Here is a 20,710-nt window from a genome sequence, read left to right on the forward strand (position 1 = left end):
CCTCTCCAATCTCGGACATCCCTCTCACAATCCAGGACTGCTGGCTCCCAACCGCTCGCCTGCCTGCCTTCCTGATTGCCCCTAACCACTTCTGCCTGCCAGCCTGATCACCCCCTAACCACTCCCCTGCCAGCCTGATCAACACCTAACTGCTCCACTGCTGGTCCGATTGCCCCTAACTGCCCTCCCCTGACAGCCTGGTCACTTCTAACTGCCCTCCCCTGACAGCCTGGTCGCCCCTAACTGCCCTCCCCTGCTGGCCTGGTAACCCCCAACTGCCCTCCCCTGCAGGCCTGGTCGCCCCCAACTGCCCTCCCCTGCTGGCCCGGTAACCCCTAACTGCCCTCGCCTGCAGGCCTGGTCCCTCCCAACTACCCTTCTTACAGGCCTGGTTGCCCCCAACTGTCCTCCCCTGCAGGCCTGGTTGCCCCCAACTGTCCTCCCCTGCTGGCCTGGTTGCCCCTAAATGCCCTCCCCTACCAGCCTGGTCGCCCCTAACTGCTCTCCCCTACCGGCCTGGTTCCCCCTAACTGCTCTCCCTGCAGGCCTGGTTCCCCCCAACTGCCCTCCCCTGCAGGCCTGGTCCCTCCCAACCATCCTTTCTGCAGGCCTGGTCCCCCCTAACTACCCTCCCCTGCAGGCCTGGTCCCCCCTAACTGCCCTCCCCTGCAGACCTGGTTGCCCTTATCTGCCCTCCCCTGTAGGCCTGGTCCCTCCCAACTACCCTTTCTGCAGGCCTGGTTGCTCCCAACTGCCCTCCCCTGCAGGCCTGGTCCCCCCTAACTGCCCTCCCCTGCAGGCCTGATTCCCCCCAACTGCCCTCCCCTGCAGGCCTGGTCCCTCCCAACTACCCTTTCTGCAGCCTGGTCACCCCCATCTGCCCCCCTCTGCCAACCTGGTCACCCTTAACTGCCCTCCCCTGCAGGCCTGATCACCCACAACTGCCCTCCCCTGCCGGCCATCTTGTGTCCACATGGGGGCGACCATCTTTGACCACATGGGTGCAGCCATCTTGTGTGTTGGTGTGATGAAGAATTTGCATATTACTCTTTTATTAGATAGGATTATCTTTAAAGTAGAATTTAGTGGCCCTCGCTGGTTTGCCTCATGGGATAGAGAGTCAGACTGTGGACTGAAGGGTCCCGGGCTCAATTCTGTTCAAGGGCACATGCCCGGGTTGCAGGCTTGATCCCCAGTAGGGGATGTGCAGGATGCAGCCGATCAATGATTCTCTCTCATAATTGATGTTTTTCTCTCTCTCTCTCTCCCCCCCCCTCCCCTCCTCTCTGAAATCAATAAAAATATATTTTATTTTTTAAAATATTTTATTGATTTTTTAAATTAAGGTATTATATGTGTACATATCTTACCATTGCCTCCCCACCCCACTCCCATACATGCCCTCACCCCCCAATGTTTTGCATCCGTTGGTTATTCTTATATGCATGCATATAAGTCCTTCGGTTGATCTCTTATTTCCCCCACCTCTCCCTAACCTTCCCGCTGTAATTTGACAATCTGTTTGATGCTTTACTGCCTCTGTATCTATCATTTTGTTCATCAGTTTATAATGTTTTTCATTATCCACAAATGAGTGAGATCATGTGGTATTTTTCTTTCATTGACTGGCTTATTTCACTTAGCATAATGTTCTCCAATTCCATCCAGGTTGCTACAAATGGTAGGAATTCCTTCTTTTTTTATGGCAGCATAGTATTCCATTGTGTGTTTCTCTCTCTCTCTCTCTCTCTCTCTCTCTCTCTCTCTCTCTCTCTCTCTCCCCCCCCCCTGAAATCAATAAAAATATATTTTACAAAAAAATAAAAAGATAAAGTGGAATTTAGTGACGATATAAACATAGTCTTCCATCTTGAATTGTGGTATAGAATACATTTAATTTGTATTTTAATTTCTACCTGAAAATATCATTTTGAATTCTCAGTGTTCTTAAATCAATTAGTATGTGACAGTTCATTGATGCAGAAAGAAAAGAACCCATTTTTTGTCTCTAAGAGTCTTCACTGTTATTCTCACATTTTTGTGGTACCTATGTCTATGTTTGAATGCTCTCTCCTCTCATCATAGAATACCACATATGTCTTTTGCTCTTTGTTGTTCCATTACACTAATACTTTGTGCAGGTGAGTAATCTACTAGTATACTTCATGGCCTCCTTGCCAAGCTGGGTGCTAGGTCATAGAGATAACAGATAAATAAGGCATAGTTCTTGTCCTCAAAGACTACTGGGAGCTCACTTCTAGGAGGGGACAAAGGTAAGTAGTCATGATACAGTACAATCTAACCAATACCATAATGTACAGAGAGCTGTTCTCATGTCACATAATTGAACCAAATAGATAGTACTAAATTAACAAACAGAAGCATCCTCAGTCAGCACCTGTGCTTTTTCTATGTCTCAGACATCAGTGAGGTTTAAGCTAATTTGATATTTAAGATTTCAAGAAAGAAACTTTCCTCCCCTACAGTTTTGACACATGATGAACTCTAGCACTGGCTTTTATGAGAAAGAAGATGAAAGTGTGACAAGAAATCTGCCACCTGCTGGGAAAGTGTTGAACTACTGCTAAGACTTTTGGAAGGTTCATTAAAGATCAATGACATATTCTTCAATTTTAAAAATATTATTTAAAAATACATGTACTTAATTATTGAATAAATTTAAGTTATATAAGAAATGACCACTGAGTATTTAAATCTAAGTTTATTCCTTTTTCCTAATTGCTTAAAACACTGATTTTACCAAAGTGGTATTTTGCCAGATGACCCAGTAAAAAACATGTCTGACTAGTGGGGATTTACCAAACCATCTACATTTTTGTGTATTTCAGCTCTGTGTGCATTTATATTTTCTTATTCACAAAATGCATTTAAAATTAGAGAAAGGAAAGGGATGCATGGTTATCTCTGAATTTTAAAAAAAATTAATCCCATTTATACCTTATCTGTTGTAAAATGGAAGGTAGTATTGCACTATAATGTTACTTTATCTTAAATTATATGTTTTTATCTTATGCTCTATTTGTATTTTTTTAATACTTCTAATTTTTATTTCATAAAATGATATTTATGGGCTTATGGGGTATGTGCATATTTTTTTAAAAGAACTGTCTACTTTTATAGAAACTAAGAATGTAAACTTTGTTTTCCTGTATTATTAATAGGAGAACAGGTATAGTCAGTGTTCAAAAAATATCCAACTATTCTAGAATCATGGGATTTGGGGACTGGAAGAGAGTTCAATGTCATTAGAACCCCATCCCCCTAAGAAACTAATGTAATAGGGCAGAGGTGAGCATGGGAAATCATGATTGTTTTAAAAAGCTCCCCAGATGATTCTGTTGATAAGTTTGGGGAACATCCAGTAGAGTTTAGCCCCCAGCCAGTATGCCAGCCCCCCTTACAAGGCCCTGTCAAGTAGAGCTTCAGGCCATCTCTGAACCCTCCAGGCCAATAGAGACAGGGTGGTCCATCTTTGGGCAATTCTGTATAGTTAGGTCCCAGTGAGCCAGAGCTGTCTATTGGCAGTTTCTACTCTTGCTCCTTTGAGCGTTTCTAAACAAGTCTAGTTCTCTATTTTACAGCCCAGCCCAGAGTATTTGCAAATAAGTTCTCTGTTCCCAGTAGCTTCATTCATTGCTAATAAGAGATCACAAAACCTCTCCCTCTCCTGGTCACCCTCCCTTTGTTATGTGTTCGTATTTGTCTATGATAAAATGGAGTGTTCCAGATATGGCCTACCTGATGGAAGTAGAATGTTCCTGTGGTTTCCAGGGATCCAAAGGGATGCTATCAAAGGCCTCATGGGTAACTTGGCCTGAGGTGACCAACTCCACGTACTCTCCAGCTCATTCCTCTTTGGAGTCAGGAGGAACATCTGAGCTTGATGAGAGGTAAGAAATTCTGAGTTCATGGTTTAGTGTTTTGCGCAGAAACCCCAACTGCAAGATGGTACTTTGTTTTCCTTTATTGTCAGCCTGTGTCCACTTTTGTCAGAATCCTGTGGAAAGGATGGGCTAGGGCCGCTAGGCAGACACCTGATTCCCATGCTTATTACTATCACGTCCCATTTGCTAGATTCTGTATTTCATAGAGCAGAAGCTAAAACTGCAGAATAATATAGTCTTGATGGCTCCCTTCCCAGCTTGTCTTGTGATTTGAGTGGCTAAATTTACATGTCTCATTCCCACATGGCTGATACCTTGTATCTGAAAATCTAGATTTATGAATATTCTACAGGGAGCTTCCTCTTTGTTCTCCTGGAAGCCCTTACTGTCTTCAGACTAGGACCAGTTGTTCATATATTGCAAAGATATGATTAAGAATTTGCAAACTTTGAGCTTTCTGGGAAAGGTCTATATAAGCATTCTAGCTGTCCTTTAGTTTTAGGGTATGCAGAATATAGAGTTAAGAAAGCTTTTGTTGTTAGAAATTTGATTGAGGTAACAGTGTGTCCCCTACCACCCCTTTAAAGACTTTAATAGAAATGTATAAAAAATCTATAAAAAAGCATAATATGCTAATTAGATCAGACATCCTTCCAGACAAAGCCATGGCTGCGAGGGAAGCCCAGGTCCTGGGTGCCTGCCGGCGGCCCGGAGGGAAGCCTGGGTCCCGGGTGCCAGAGGGAAGCCGGTGCCAGCAGCCGGGAGAAGGAAGGCCTACTCTTTCACGAATTTCGTGCGTCAGGCCTCTATTTATAGAAAAGGGAAAGTCTTCAAACAAAGCCAATTTAAGAGATTTTAATTGTATTGAAGTTGAAGAACCATCCACTTGAACGCCCTAGGACAGTGGTCGGCAAACTGCGGCTCGCGAGCCACGTGCGACTCTTTGGCCCCTTGAGTGTGGCTCTTCCACAAAATACCACGGCCTGGGCGAGTCTATTTTGAAGAAGTGTGTTAGAAGAAGTTTAAGTTTAAAAAATTTGGCTCTCAAAAGAAATTTCAATCATTGTATTGTTGATATTTGGCTCTGTTGACTAATGAGTTTGCCAACCACTGCCTTAGGACTTTTTGAAATTAAGAGATTTTAGCCATTTCTGCATTTGGTGCTCTGATCTTCCTTAGCTTGTATTCAGGAGCCCTTGTAATCACTGATTATGTGTGAAATAAAGTGGGAAAATAGACTTCTCCAAAAGACTAAAAATTAATCAAAAGCAAAAATGTACTTATTTTGACCATAAATATTTTTATTAAATGTGAAAATACAAGGGCATAAAAATAGTACCCATATGTGTAGATATATCTGACCCATTTCAATTAATTTTCAGTTTCTTATTAAAACACTAAACTGAGATGGATTTAGTCTTCTCATTCAAAACCAACTATACAGCCATACAGGAGTACTATTTTAACTCCCCAAACATCTCCAGCTTTTACACTCTCCACACTCTGCTTTCCACTGCAGGTAAGAGGTTCAACCACAGATGATTGCAACAAAACCTGTTAACTATACACAAGCCACTCGGTGGCTAATTTTACTCTTAAATCATTCAGCAAATGAGATCATTCATAAAAATAAAAAAAGTAACCCCACCTATTAACATAATTTGCAATTACAGAATAAACTCTGCTACTTTAAAAGGAATAATCTGATTTAGAATAAGGATATTATACATTGACAGATTAGCATTTGCCTTCTTTCTTCCTTCCTTTATAAATATGGAAAAGTAAATTACGTTCAACAAAGTTGCATGGATCTCTGTAGGTTATACTATTGATGTTTACTCAACAAAAACTCTTTGCAAGGCCTGTCACCAGTGCCCTGTACTTTTAAGGCAGTCGGCTCTAACAAATACCTGAGGAACCATTTTTAACTTAGGCATCTCATGCATTTTTTTCATGGTAAACCTCACAATTTTTGACTAGCTTCATGCCTTTAAAAGGTGAATCTTTCATTTTCCACCATGAATAGAAAATGGTGCCAATTTTAAATTGTGATTCTATTAACTTTTTCCTACTCAGTTATCAGTATTTTTCTTTTTAAAATTTGGTGGATTGTTTGCATTATCAAAGTCCCAAAAAAGTTCTGTTTCCATATTGATATTTAGAATAAACTTTTAATACTGACTAAAGAGAAAGACATTTTAAAACTAGTAGTTATATCCAATTCACATCAGTAAACTATTAAAGTTGTTCTCAAATTTTCATTTATCCATGGTAAGAAAGCACGAACTTTCAGAAGTGGGCAATTAATTTATTCTCTTTTCAGAACTTTTTCACATTTTATAGGCTGTGTTTAATACTTGCTGCTGTGGAAAAGATCCACAATGTACAGACCAGAAATACTTCACTTATGGAGCTCTCCAAAAGGGAGGCGTTAAGAAGGGAATATAATACAGGTGAGGTGACGTGCCCTTCGGCATTCACTTTCCCAGAAAGAGCCATGAAGGTTACCGGGCACTGCAGTCTCCAAAGAGACTCGAGAGTGGTAAGTGCAAGTAGCCCCCAAACCAGTCGAATGCTTCCTCCGTCATCGCCTTCCAATGCACAGCGATCCTCAGGCCAGCAGAGACTCACTGTCCTCTACACACCCACGTTTTCCTCAGTCATGTAAGGAGACATCAAGTGACGGTCTTTCCCTTCGGGTGGATGCCAGAGACTGCTGATGCCCATCCAGGCTGGAATGTAAAGGTCATTGTTTTCTTCATTAATCGGCAAAACAAATCCCAAAGAATTAATTTCTCTCAGTAGCGTTGGCACTTGGCATCACAGATTTTACTCTCTTCACTGAAAACAGGCAAGTAACTCTGCACATTTCAGTACGATGACTAAATTAAGTCCATGGTAAGACTTTATAAACAGGAATTACGGTTATTACAAGTGGAGAAAAAACTATGTAAACAACCCTCTGGGCAGCAATTGGCAGGCAGCGAGGTAACCTGTGTCCCAGATGCATTTCCCATGTGGCCCAGCTCTCAACCCTCCTGACTTTTCATCCTCTCCTCTGAATAGAAGGGCAAGTAATTTGATATTTCCTTTGTTCTCATGTGTGTGAAAATCCTTTTCTTGAAAGTAGAGGCCATTGATAGATATCAGAGAGGTCACAGTGACATCATGTACGAAAGAACCAGATTGAAAAAAATCTCTGCTATAATTAAGTAATGAGATTACTGAAATTAAATAAAAAGGAATTTCCTTTGGAAATTATTTTCACATTAGCTTGAATTTTGAGACATTAAAACAAAATGAAAGCTGCAAGATGTTCACTAGTTTTCAAAATGCATTGTTAAGTTTATTGGTAAGAAATAGACTTCTAAATAGATGCAAAAAGCACTTACGTGTTTTACCCAACTCAACTATGTGATTTTTGTCTTCTAGTTAAGAAAATTTTTTCCACGTATGTTTCAGGATGACTGTGGAAGAAAATGATTTGTGCTTGCCCGTTGTGGACATTACTGGTCAGGATGCCTTCTAGAACTAAAACTAAAATGCTTGATTTAATAAAAACAATATCAGACTCGTATTGCTTAAAATGCTTCAACATGCTTTGAGGCAAATAGAAAAACCTCTCCAGAGTAAAGGTACTAATTCTTATCTAAAGTAATTCTCTTAGATTTTAAATGCAGTATCAATAGTTCCATAAATATTTAATATTCTTGATTAAAGTAACACTCATTTTTTAGGGAAAAAATTATCAAATAACAAAGATTGAATAGTTCATTTCTTCAAAGGTAAGAAGAAGGAATCCCAAGAAGCGATGCCATCTTGATAGTGGAAATATAGCCAGAGCTGACTAGATCTGTAAGCCTGTGTTTTTTGTTTTTTTTCAGGCAGGTAAAGGGGCGGGTCTGCTGTTTCATGCCCACATGAAACAGGCCCCACGTGGGCGTTACTACAGAACAAGAGGGCGGCCAGGAGGTAAGAGAACCTGCCCCACTGTATGTATTAAAGGTGGGCAAGAGGGCATTCTATTGATGTTAACTGAGCAACTTTACATTTCTGACGATCCTGTTATAGGAAACGGTTTAACTCTCAATTTCAGTTGTTGAAGCAGTTCACTCTGCATCTCAGCAAATTTATTTTACATAAAAGCACTGCTATCTTCTCTGAACCTATTTTATGCATAACTTTTAAGTTAATTTGTTATGTTTCATGTTAAACAAAAGGCCCATAGGTGCCCATAGGTTTTACAATTAATTCTATTTCAGTGGTTTTTAGTATTCTCTTGCAGAGATACTCAACAACAAAATACAAAGTATATGCTTACCATCAATCCAAAGTCTAAACTTGGCTACATCGACTACCATTGGGTAACAGGTTCTCTATCATGAGCTCGCGTCCCTTCCTCCCCCACCCCCCGCCCAGTGTCAGCCATGTTCATGCTGGTGGGGAGATGGAAATGCATGCAGATTAAAGGAGGCTCTGTAATTTAACAAATATTTGCAAGTGACTGTATTGACCAAAATCTAAACAAAATTGTCCCTAAGAACAAATAGCTCAAAATGTTAATATTCTCTTTAAGAATACTGAAATGTAACCCACTCTCATGAAGGTTACATACAGCTCCTCCTTATACATATAGGCACTGACATACTATGCAAGGCTGTGAGGAAAATCATTTCTACATGCTGCAGCATAGAAAAACACAGACCCGGTGAGCCTGCCTCAGACCACTTCCCCAGACATTCCTCGGCTCCCGGCCGTAACAAACCCATCCACCTCAAGTCTAAAATGGAGAATAACAGATTTTTCTTATTAAAACAATTCTTTGGTCATGGACAAACTAAAATATTTGAATTTTTTTTCTTTAGGATCCTGGAACAAGGTTTGTTTTTAATCTTTAAAAAAAATTAAGGAATAAGGGAAAAAACAAACAAAAAAACAGCTGGTTTAATTGAAGTGGAATTTAAATCTAAAAGGTCCGCCTGAGCTGAAGGGATTGAACCCTTGCCATGAGTTCCAGCTTCTGTGGAAAGGGTTGCCACCACCTCCTTGTTGGCTCTCTGCATCCAGGGGGTCTTCTCCATCATCAAACTTCTTCCTCATTTCTAGAAAAGAAACCAGCAGAGTGAGACTCGGGTATGGACTAAGATGTGGAGGAGGGGGGGGACTGAGGGACTACTTACTTTTCAGTTATTAAAACAGGTATGCCTGACACTCAAAAATAGGCTCTTCTAGATCAGAGGTTTGGTCTCAGGAAAACAGACTAGAGAAGCACCAGTCACAGAGAAGGGGGTGAGGGCCAGGGTTGAAATGGTATCATTAAAAATCAGGCCCCATAAATCTTCTCTCCTCACAAGAAGCTACCCAAGGAGATGCTTCTCTGGAAAAAATAACTGCAGAGAAGGAGGCCTCCAAAACAGCCCTGTCACCATCCTGAGCCCAGCAATGAAAGCCTGGCACAAGCTTTCTAAAGCCTCACTATTAAATCTGAATTTCTTCAGACATGAGGGGAAGGAGGCCACCTCCACGGCTGTGCCTGTCAGTCCCGAGGAAAGTCCCTGATGAGCCAGAGACCAGTGCAGGCAAATGGGAGAAAGGAACACTGCAGGTGGCAGGAGAGCAAGCTCATCCTCAGAGATTAGAAAAAGCCATTTCATCCTTAAAATAAGAACGGGGGCTAAGAAAAGGGAACCAAGAAAAAAAAAGAACTCATAGTAATTAAAAATGCAGTTCTTTTCTCCATGGGCACCTCTGTGACTGCTGGTCCCAGCTCCCGTGGTGCTCAGCTGCGGAGCCCCACACCTGTGCACTGTGCAAGCCAGGGACAGAACCACTCCAGAGAGGTGGTAGACCCTCCTCTGCAGAACAAAACAACCACAGTATGTAGCCTACTAATTAAAAGTACACTCTGTCTCCTATGCTTGATTATAAATTACTTAAGAACAAAAAATTGTTTCACTTCAGGTGCATAGCATAAGTGAGGTGTTCAAGAAAGATTTGTCAAATGGGCATACAACTTGATTTCCTTCTATTTTTTTCCTTAATTTGTCTAGCTCAAGCCATAGTTTCTGCTCCCACTGACATGGAAAGGCACAAGGATCAGTAGATGATAGCTTAACATTAAGTTTCCCCTGGAAATATCAGTGTTGTTCAAAAATACCTAAATTCTTAGCTCTTTCACTCTTATTTCCCAGGCCATTTTAGCATGTGTTAAAGAACACTTAGCAGCCAGTAAATCAAATGAACAAATGATTTAGGACAAGATTCCTGGGGAGCACACACTGGGAGGCAGCTTTTCTCCCACCACTGCACAGTCCAGCTGGTTTCCTAATCGAGCTCCTGTCAGTTTGGTATGAAGAATTCATCCCTGAGCTCTGAAACTGGGTGAAACCTAAGAGATCCCCTCACTGTTGTGCTTTCATATCACAGATGAAAAAAAGAGGAATGTCAAATTCAGGATTTTTCATTTACTGCACCAAGAATATGTGGGTCCCTGAGTCTGACGGAGCAGGCATGAAACTGGACTTCTGAAACTGGCAAGCCCACACTAGTCACCAGCCCGTGAAGTGAGCCCAGAGCTGTCTACAGTCCATTCCAACACTGCCTCTATGACAGGCAATGGAAGAGGGAGGCTAAGTCACCGATTCAGCCATTTCAAGAGAATAGAAAATGTTAAAGGCAAGTGCTACCTGGATCAGAGAGGACCTCTTTAGCAGCTGCAATGTCGATGAATTTTTTCTCAGCTTTTTTCTTTTCTTCTTCATTCTGGAAGTTATCTGGGTGCCACTGCATTGCTAATTTTCGGTATGCTTTAATGATTTCTTGCTTTTTGGCATTTCTGAGGGGTATTAAAATTTATTAATAATCATTAGTTAAGAAGTACACAACACTTCTGGATTAGTTTACTTAATAAGAACAATTACCTAAAAGAATGATGTTTATTCAAGGACGGTGATCTTATTCAAAAGTACATATTGACTAAATTAAATATCTTAGTACCTACAAGTTGACTCTTAAAATGCCACTTTATTTATAATCCTAGATACGTTTTCTTTTCCCCATCCCCTCTCTCCCTCCTATCCCCACCAAAAAAAAAAAAAATCTCATTCCCAAGTCATTACCTTTAAGAAATATAGGCCTAGCCCAGCCGGTGTGGCTCCGTGGTTTAGCATCAACCTATGAACCAGGAGGTCACAGTTTGATTCCCAGTCAGGGCACATGCCCAAGTTGCAGGCTTGATCCCAAGTGTGGGGCATGCAGGAGGCAGCTGATTAATGATTCTCTCATCACTGATATTTCTCTCTCTCTCTCCCTTCCTCTCTTAAATCAAATAAAAAAATATATATTTTTTAAAAGGAAATCTAGGCCTAGGATCTATTCATGCTACAGTGTCATATCTTTGTCACCAACTACTAATTCTCCATTAGTCTCTATCATCAGAGAAAACTGTAATATATTCAAAATAGTTTTATGATGTTAGGCTATTAGGAAAGGAATCTGAAAAAGAGGAGCAATGATTAGCTTTAAAACAGTGGATTAAAAATAAAAATGCAAATTTTAAATTAATAATTCACCTTTTTACTCCCAAGATTTTATAATAATCTCTTTTCTGTGACTGTTTCAATAGTCTTTGTGCTTTCTCTAGACCTTCCCGAATCTGCTGGTCATTTTCATTGTGTTCCTGAGCAGTTTCATAATCCTGAATAGCTGTCAAAATATGTTTAAGATAATGCCGTTAAGAGAAATTACAATTTATAACACCTTTACTTATCCTGCAAAATTGACATTGAAGTCACCATCCCCAAGCCCTTCACTCTTTTGCCATTACTGCTAAGAGCCTAAGAAGTGGTAACCTTAGTAATTTTGTTCACAAACTTACATAATTAAGGAAGAATTTAGTAGCTTATTACTCCCATTCAATAAAATTCACTGCTGTTTGTATACTTTCCCTCCCACATTATCTTACCCATACCTTTTAGCCTTGTAGATGTTTTAACATCAGCACTTGAAACAAAGCAATCTTACCATCAGTAAGATTAAAGTGATTGTTACACAGGAAAACAAGACAGTGGCAAAGAAAATCTGCTTGGTCAGCTACTGGGTCCACAGTACAGAAGAATCAGAGGCTTAGAAAGGGAGCAAGAGGAACCATCAGCAATCAGAATCACAAAGTCACCCACAGATTTCAACACAAACTATTACAACCTGATTTTTTTTTTTTTTTAAGTATCAATCAAAATAGAAACCCACCTACAGACCTGGTATGGGAGGTCTGATAATCCATATTGTATCCTTCCTTTTAGATTATTTAAAATATTTTTAAAAACAGGCATTTGCCTGGATACCTAATGTCAGGCAGAAATGAGTGTCCTTAGAAAGGCTGGCCCCTGGCAGCATCTGGAAAGTTGGATTTCAGGAGTGTTCCCAACATTCCCTGGTAAGACTGGCTCACCATGCCGAAACTATTTATATAAACAACTGGGATGTATACGAAACGTCATATTTCCTTCTGGAAGGCTAGAGTTTGGGTATGAACTAGGCAGCCCCCTGGTAGACAGCACTTCACTTGTTGAGGAATTAGCTGGTGCTGTATGATTTCACAGATGCTTGGAATCCTTCACCTGGTTCCCTCTGAATTTTGCCCCATGAGCCTTTCCCTCTGCTCATCTTACTTAGTATCCCTTCCCTGGAATAAATCTTGGTCTCAGTACAACTGCATGCTGAATCCCATGTGTCCTCCTGAATCACCAAATCTGGGGGTGGTCTTGGGAAGCTCCAACACAAATTTTTCCCAGTGTTCTCCCTGGACAGACATCTCAAATAATAGATTGTTGGTTTCAAATTCTAGTATTTATGGAAATACATTTCATTGTGAAAAAAGACAACTCTCTGGATAACTTGCCAGGATAGATAATCCTGAAAGGGGTTTAACCTTGGGCAAGGTTAAAATGAGGAAGATATTCAAATTTATAAGCCTGAACTACATAGAAAAATGAACCAACACTACCTTTGCCTCCCCCCACAAGCCCCCCCCTGCGTGAATATAGGGGGGCTGCTTTAAGCTTTTCTCCTAATTCCTGCCTCAACATATTAAGTATTAATGAAACATTAAATACCAGTCACCCAATCCACAGTGACAACCTAAAGTATCTTTCCAATTTAGTACATAAATCCATCATAAATAGTAGCAAGGTTTAACTTTGCAATTAATACACATAGCACTTGATATCAGAACCTAGTAAGGAAATTACTTTGAAGGAATTTAATACATGGGGAAATGTTTCAATATATGCAATTTTGCTACTTATACAAACTCTACACTTAAAACATGTTTGCTTGCATTTTTAAGTGTTCACAGTATCTCCCCAAAGTAGTCTTCTACATCCTATCTTAAACTTAATATGGATGATGTAAGACTTTCCATGGACATAAACTAGATAATTTTTAATTATATTTCAGATTCTGCTCTCTGAGGGAATCTTAAAAAAATACTAAATGCCATCTAGTTACGTATATGCCATACACTGAGCAGCTGTGAAAAGTAGAGTAAGCCAGAAATACTAAGGCCCCAAATGAACAGTATCCTATCTAATAAAAGAGTAATATGCAAATTCAACCATCACTCTGTCACACCCACCAGCCACACCCATCAGCCAATCAGGAGCAAGTATGCAAATTAACCCAACCAAGATGGCTGTGACCCCAGAGCGAGCAGGAGGCTTGGGTTTCCCCAGCGATGGAGGAAGCCAAGCTTTAGCAGCCCCGGCGGGCCCAGGCCTCCACTCAAGGCTACATAGTTTCAATTATAGAAGATAAATAAATCCCAACAAAAATGGTGGCAGCCACAGAGCTGGAGAGAGCAGGAGGCTTGAGTTGCCCCCGGCGATGGAGGAAGCCAAGCTTCCGCAGACCCTGGCCTGCCTTGGCCTCCGCTTAAGTCTACAAAGTTTCAATTTTAGAAGATAAATAAATCCCAACAAAAATGGCTGCGGCCACAGAGCAAGCAGGAGGCTTGGCTCTGCTCAAGGCTACGAAGTTTCAATTATAGAAGATAAATAAATCCCAGATACCAGAGCCTCCACTTGGGTTGGTGGGGGGGCATGGCCAGCCTGCAAACCACCACAGGCCCCACGCCCAGGCCACCCCATGCCCCAAAGGAACCCCCACCCTGATCCGGGAAACCCTTCAGGGCAAACCAGCCGGCACCCACCCGTGCACCAGGCCTCTATCCAATCTAATAAAAGAGTAATATGCAAATTGACCATCACTCCAACACACAAGATGGCTGCCCCCATGTGGTCAAAAATCCTGCCCCCATGTGGACATAAGATGGCTGCCACAAGATGGCCAGCAGGGAAGGGCAGTTGGGAGGGACCAGGCCTGCAAGGGAGGGCAGTTGGGGGTGATTAAGCCTGCAGGGGAGGGCAGTTAGGGGTGATCAGGCCAACAGAGGAGGGAAGTTGGGGGCGACTGGGCCTGCAGGGAAGGGCAGTTGGGGGGAACCCAGGCCTGCAGGGTAGAGCAGTTGGGGGGGACGAGGCCTGCAGGGGAGGGCAGTTAGAGATGACCAGGCCTACAGGGGAGGGCAGTTAGGGGCAATCACGCTGGCAGGGGAGCAGTTAGGCATCAATCAGGCTGGCAAGGGAGTGGTTAGGAGGTGATCAGGCTGGCAGGCAGAAGTGGTTAGGGGCAATCAGGAAGGCAGGCAGGCGAGCAGTTCAGAGGCAGCAGTCCTGGACTGTGAGAGGGATGTCCGAGATTGGAGAGGGTGCAGGCTGGGCTGAGGGACACCCCACTCCCCGTGCACTAATTTCATGTACCGGGCTTCTAATATTACATATTAGCCAATTCAGTTTCTAACCTCTGAATATAAAAAATCTTATTCTCCCAAATTTTTTTCTTCCATATTCTCCTCACTTAATTCTTAAGAAGCAATGCAAACAACCAGATCAAGATGGCAGGCAGTAAGCAAAGGCATTTGCCTGCCCCCTATCCCACTATCCCACCAAATTGACTAAAATTAAAAAAAAAAAAAAAAAGCATAACCATGGCAGCACTGAAAACAGTAGAAATGTTTATCTGTTTCTGGAGAAGGGAAAGCAAATGGGATCATATTAACAGTTATTTAACCTAAGTAGAAAGAATACACATTGAGAGGCTATATCAAATTTGGAGGCTGTTCTATTTGGCCAAGGATCCTCAGTTTAGCAAGCAAGAGCAGACGTTCCCTTTTTTTCCCTTTTTATGTGGAGCAGATACAGCATTAACCCTACCAGGGCTCAAGACCCAGCCTCCAAGCAGAATGGAGAGTGTGCATCTGGAGGACCCCTGAAGTGGCTGCTGGGACCAGGAAGAGATGCAGAACTGAGCATGCAGGCACTTGAGACCTCCACAGCAGACCCAGAACAAACAAAGGGAAAGTCGTTCTGTCCAGAATTTAATTACACCAAAGGACTCCACCTGATAAGGGCAAGATGGCAAGCACTGCAGGGGAAGTCTTCCTGTGAGCAGGTTCTCCCCCTTGCAGTCTGCAGTGACTCCCCAATAGAGAAGCACTTGAAAAACAAACATGCAATTGCAAATGGCTTCCCTCTTTCATTTCACCAATCCATTAGCAAATCCTCAATCAGCTTCCCTTCCAACAGAATTTAACTACTACTCACCATTTCCAGTTACCACTGTGAAGAAGTCCATCACTGACACACCTGAATAGCTGTAATAGCTTCATAACAGCTCTCCTCAGCTTCCATTCCTATTTTCCCCTAAAAGTCTACACTCAAGATTATATCACACCTCCAATATAAATATGCCCCATGGAACACCAACTTTCTCATCCTGGATATCATACAAAACAAACAGGAGTACAGGAGAGAGCTGCACTTTCAGCAAAACAATTCACACTGTACAAGGGCTGCAAATATTAGCTAATATCAGCCATAAATCTAAAATGAGAGGGGGAAGCAAATAGCGAGAAAGGCCCAATGGCAAGAGATCACAGAAAATGCCAGCAAAGTACACTTTTTACGAGTATGGGCTCTCCCTGAAGTGACAACCTTATCCTTGATTATTACAAGAACCAGGAAATCTAAAGCCGACTGAGTGAAGATAAAGCAGAGGTCTTACTAGAGAGAAGATGGGGAAAGAAGGGACTGCAATGAGGGAGAATAACAGATAATCCTGGGCAGCACATGTCAGGAAACTCAGCAACTATGTGCTCTCTGAAGGTGAGGGGCTCACCCTGAAGTGCAAAAGATAGGCCCCTTTGGTGTAGCAAAGGAAGTGGGCAGAGGGGCAGCAGGACTGGCAGCAGACGACCTCCTGGACACGGTTTGGTTCAGAGAAGCAGAGAGGGCATGGCTATACAGAAAGGCCATTTTAGCAGGAAGCAGAATGTCTGTGGAAACAGTGAAGCAGAGAGTATTGCAATTAAGTACAGAAGGCTGCCCTGTCCCCAACACCCCCTTACACACATATCCCCCAAAAGACTTTCCCACAGATAGATAGAAAAGGCAATATAACTCATTTTGTGATGGGTAATATTTTTTTTAGCATCAATTCACAGATATTTAATTTTTAAATTAAAACAGAAAAAGAACACTGAAACTTACCTGATGAACACACATCAGGACAACAGCCAAAGAATACATGAAAATTCTGAGCAAATACAGACATGAATATTTAAATTTTAATTCAATCACCCCTAATAAGGATAATTAAATCACTAAGCAGAGTAAGAGCTCAGTAAAGAGAGAGAGAGACAAGAGGGAGGTAACACTCAAGAAAAATAAATACAATAAAAACTCTCACAGAAGTGAAGATGAAATGAGAAGGAGCACAAGGTAGAAGCATATGAGGAAAAATTAAGGACCCAACAAAACGAAATGGAAATAGTGAGTTCAAAAAGACTAGAGAAAAAATGCAGCTACAGATAAGCAAAGAGTAATCTTTGAAGCAGAAAACTAATAGAACAGAACAAAACAATTCAGATCAAACTTAAGAAAACTTTTCTAAAATGAAAGATAAACGTATATAATTCAAAGGGCACACTAGGTACCAGGGCAAACAGGATGAGAATGATCAACATTAAGATAATATCCTAGTGTAAGTAACACACTTGAAAGATAAGGGCTCTTTGGGTGGCCAGACCAAAACCAAAATCCTGGCCCCAGATTTTCCATAGCAATATTCAGTGCCCAGAAAGAATGTAATAGTGACTGAAATATACAGAAAATTTGTGAACCAAGAATTTTATTATCTAGCCAAGCCATCCTTCAAGTACAAAAGGTACAAACAGCTTTGAACATAGAAGAAATCAGGAAAAAAATTTCCCAGGAGCCCACCAAGAAAACTACTATGGGATGAACTCACCAAGAAGAGTCTAGAGAAACTACAGCCAAAGGAGGGATGGCACACATTGAATATATTTAATATAGAACCGAGACTGAAACAAAACAGAAAGAAGTTCAGTGCTGAAGAAGAATGCATGCCCTGACAAGGCAGGAGGGATACAGCTAACAAAAGATGGGAGAATTCATGAATTCCCCCAATTACAGCTGAAGCAATCAGAAAACATCACTACTGGTAAGTCAAAGGCAAATACTAGAGAGAAATTCATTAACAAGCATTATATGGTAGAGGAAAAGGAAAGAAGAGGAAGAAGCATGCTAATATTCTTCCTCATTGCAGGAAACTAATACTGTCCAGAGGAAGAGGGCAAAGTTAACAAAACTATAAAAATAAGAAGAAAAATACAAACCTTCCTAGATATCAAAATATTACACAAAACGATAAAGGCCAAATAGCAAAATTTCTCAGCAAAACAGAATGCCAGAATTCAGACCAAACATGTCTGTCATATCAATAAGTGTAAATGTGTTCAACTCTCCTATTTAAAAGAATTTCATATGGGATCACAAATCAAAACACAACTCCATGCAAGAGATATACCTGAAACAAAATGATTCCAAAATGTTGAAAAGTGTGGTCAAAGTTTCACCAGACAAATGCAAGTAAGTTTGGTTCACAATCTTAACATCAGATAATTAGAATTTAGGTAAATAACATTAAAGGGGGGAGGGGAGGATTTATAATGCTAAAGGCTAGACATCATAATGAGACACATAAGGAATATATCTGCATAAAATAAAATAATAGCAACATTTATGAAGCAGAAATAAGATACTAGGACAGACTTCACTTGTAGAGGGAGACTTACTTCTCTGTTCATAACAAAAAGCAAAGAAAGGAAGACCACAATATAAGGTAGATTTGAGTGATATGTCAAACTGTCTCAGAAACGAGAGTGTTCACCTCTTTCCAAATCTCTATAACTCATGAAATCAGCCATTTTATATTAAAAACAAAGAAACTAGTAATAAATTACAAAAGATAGGAGTACTAAAAATATTCTCCAATCACAATGTTATAACACTAGAAATTAATGTAAAAAAATAAAAGGAGTTTCATGCCTGAAAATTTTTTAACTCACCAACTCTTAAAGGAAAAATATAAAAATAAAACCTGCAAAATATCTAAAAAGTAATGATGAAAACACTACTGTTCAGAACCCATAAGACATCTCATGAGGTGTTAACAGGATAATTTATAACCTTAGTGGTTCAATAAGAATTACAAGAAAAAAATGAACTAAGTAATCATGATTCAAAGTTAGAAAACAAAGGTGAATTATTGGTACAAAAAAAACAGAAACTAATGAAACTAATGAAACAAAAATAGAACTGAAAAGTCAAAAGCTTATTTATTGAGAAATATCTGTAAATACTTCTAATTAAGAAAAGAAAGCTCAAATAAATAAGTGAGAAATGATCTTGGAAGAAATTAAAATGAGACTACTTTGCTAAATTCTGTACAAATAAATTTGAAAACTCCAGAGAGTAACTCAATGCAAAAGAGACAGAAAATTGAAACAGAACAATTATCATAAAAAAAAGCCATCTCCCAATTAAGCAGCAGGCTTTCCATGGAGATACCACAACTTAAAAAGAAAATTCCAAATAATTATTTTAAACTACCCTAATTAATAGTTTGTTATACATAAAAGTCTGGGTTAAAAATTATTTTTCCTCAGAATTTTTTGAGAAATTGCAGTACTCCCTTCTGGAATTAATAGGGGGAGAGAGTGGGAGAAATGTTCATCAGGAATTTAAGTCTTAAATGTGTGGGCTGCTAATATCAGAGCTTCAAAATGTATAAACAAAAATTGGACACTTAAAGGGAAGATAGGAAAGTTTACAATTTCTAAAAAGGTAGTTAAAAGATTTTAACAACTTTCAGCAACTGCTGGGAAAACTAACAGAAAACATTACACCTTACAATTGCAGAATACACATTATTTTCAAGTGCACACAGGACATTCAGCAAGATATTATGCTGGACTACAACACACATCTACATAAGTTTTAAAGGAAACAAATCTAAATAAATTTAAAAGAAAGGAAATCACACAGAGTATGTTCTCTGGAATTAAATTAGAAACCAATAATCAGGCCCAGCCGATGTTGCTCAATGGTTGAGCACTGACCTATGAACCAGGAGATCACAGTTTGATTCCCCGTCAGGGCACATACTAGGGTTGTGGGCTTGGTCCCCAGTAGGGGGTCTGCAGGAGGCAACCAATCAATGATTTTCTCTCATCATTGATGCTTCTATCTCTCCCTCTCCCTCACTGAAATCAATAAAAATATACTTAAAAAAATAATAATCAGGTACCTAGGAAACCATCAAATACAGGGCGGGGCAAAAGTAGGATTACAGTTGTAACCACTTTTGAATACGGTAATTAATTTTCCCTACCCTATATTTGAAAATTAAACTACACCTAACAAAAAAGTCAGAAGGAAAATTAGAATACATTTCAAAACAAATGATAATGAAAATAAAACAATGTGAGAAGTACAGCTTTTAATGCTTATCCTATCTATTAAAGAGGGAATATGCTAATTGACCTTCACGCCATCACAAAGATGGTGGCACCCACAGCCAATAAGAAGGGAATATGCTAATTGCTGCCCCGCCCTCAAAGATGGCAGTGCCCACAGCCAATAAGGAGGAAATATGCTAATTGACTGCCCTGCCCTCAAAGATGGCGACGCCCACAGCTACAGGATGGTGGTGCCCAGTCCCTTCAGCCCCCCAGCTGCCCAGGGCCGGCCCGAGGCGCAGGCAAGCCTCCGATGGCAGCTGCCCAGCCGCCCAGGGCCACCCGAGGCTCAGGTAACCAGGGCCGGCAGAGGTGTGATGGGGTGTCGCCTTCCCCTGATCACCGGGTGGCCTCCCACCCCTGAGGGCTCCTGGACTGTGAGAGGGGGCAGGCCGGGCTGAGGGATCCCCACTCCAGTGCATGAATTTTCATGCACCGGGCCTCTAGTCCTATATAATAAAAGCCTAATATGCTAAGTGTCTGGTTGTCCAGTCGACCATTCAACTAAAGCATAATATGCTAATGATATGCTAAGGCGGCTCAACCACTCACTATGACGTGCACTAACCACCAGGAGGTAGATGCTCCAACCAGTAGGTTAGCTTGCTGCTGGGGTCTGGCCGATCGGGACTGAGCGAGATGGGCCAGACACACCCTGGAGCCCTCCCACGGTCCCTCTCCCGCTGGCCAACCTCCCACATCCCTCCCTGGCCCCGATCATGCACTGGTGGGGTCCCTCGGCCTGGCCTGCACCCTTTCACAATCCAGGCTGAGGGACACCTCCCCCTCCCAAGTGCACAAATTTCGTGCACCAGGCCTCTAATATTACAAATAAAAAAAGGACTAAAAGCAATGATAATTCCACCTT

The 20,710-nt window shown here is 41.1% G+C and overlaps 2 protein-coding genes across 2 annotated transcripts in view; one reads left to right on the top strand and one right to left on the bottom strand.

Annotated features, from left to right (window-relative positions):
• The window catches only part of UGGT2 (UDP-glucose glycoprotein glucosyltransferase 2), a 166,037-nt gene extending 162,943 nt beyond the window's left edge, over positions 1-3,094 (top strand). Inside the window, exon 39 of the mRNA XM_080660862.1 lies at positions 2,487-3,094. Within this exon, the coding sequence (XP_080516988.1) occupies positions 2,487-2,509 (23 nt within the window). The 3' untranslated portion in view covers positions 2,510-3,094. The remainder of the gene's footprint in view (positions 1-2,486) is intronic.
• A 2,098-nt stretch (positions 3,095-5,192) lies between these two features.
• DNAJC3 (DnaJ heat shock protein family (Hsp40) member C3) overlaps positions 5,193-20,710 on the bottom strand; it is a 74,016-nt gene continuing 58,498 nt past the window's right edge. The window contains exons 10-12 of the mRNA XM_080660863.1: positions 11,477-11,609; positions 10,592-10,740; positions 5,193-9,007 (exon numbers count right to left, since the gene is read on the bottom strand). Of these exons, the coding sequence (XP_080516989.1) occupies positions 8,850-9,007; positions 10,592-10,740; positions 11,477-11,609 (440 nt within the window). The 3' untranslated portion in view covers positions 5,193-8,849. The remainder of the gene's footprint in view (positions 9,008-10,591; positions 10,741-11,476; positions 11,610-20,710) is intronic.

Source organism: Plecotus auritus (assembly GCF_963455305.1).
Source record: "Plecotus auritus genome assembly, chromosome: 3".
In the NCBI taxonomy this organism is placed as follows: domain Eukaryota; kingdom Metazoa; phylum Chordata; class Mammalia; order Chiroptera; family Vespertilionidae; genus Plecotus; species Plecotus auritus.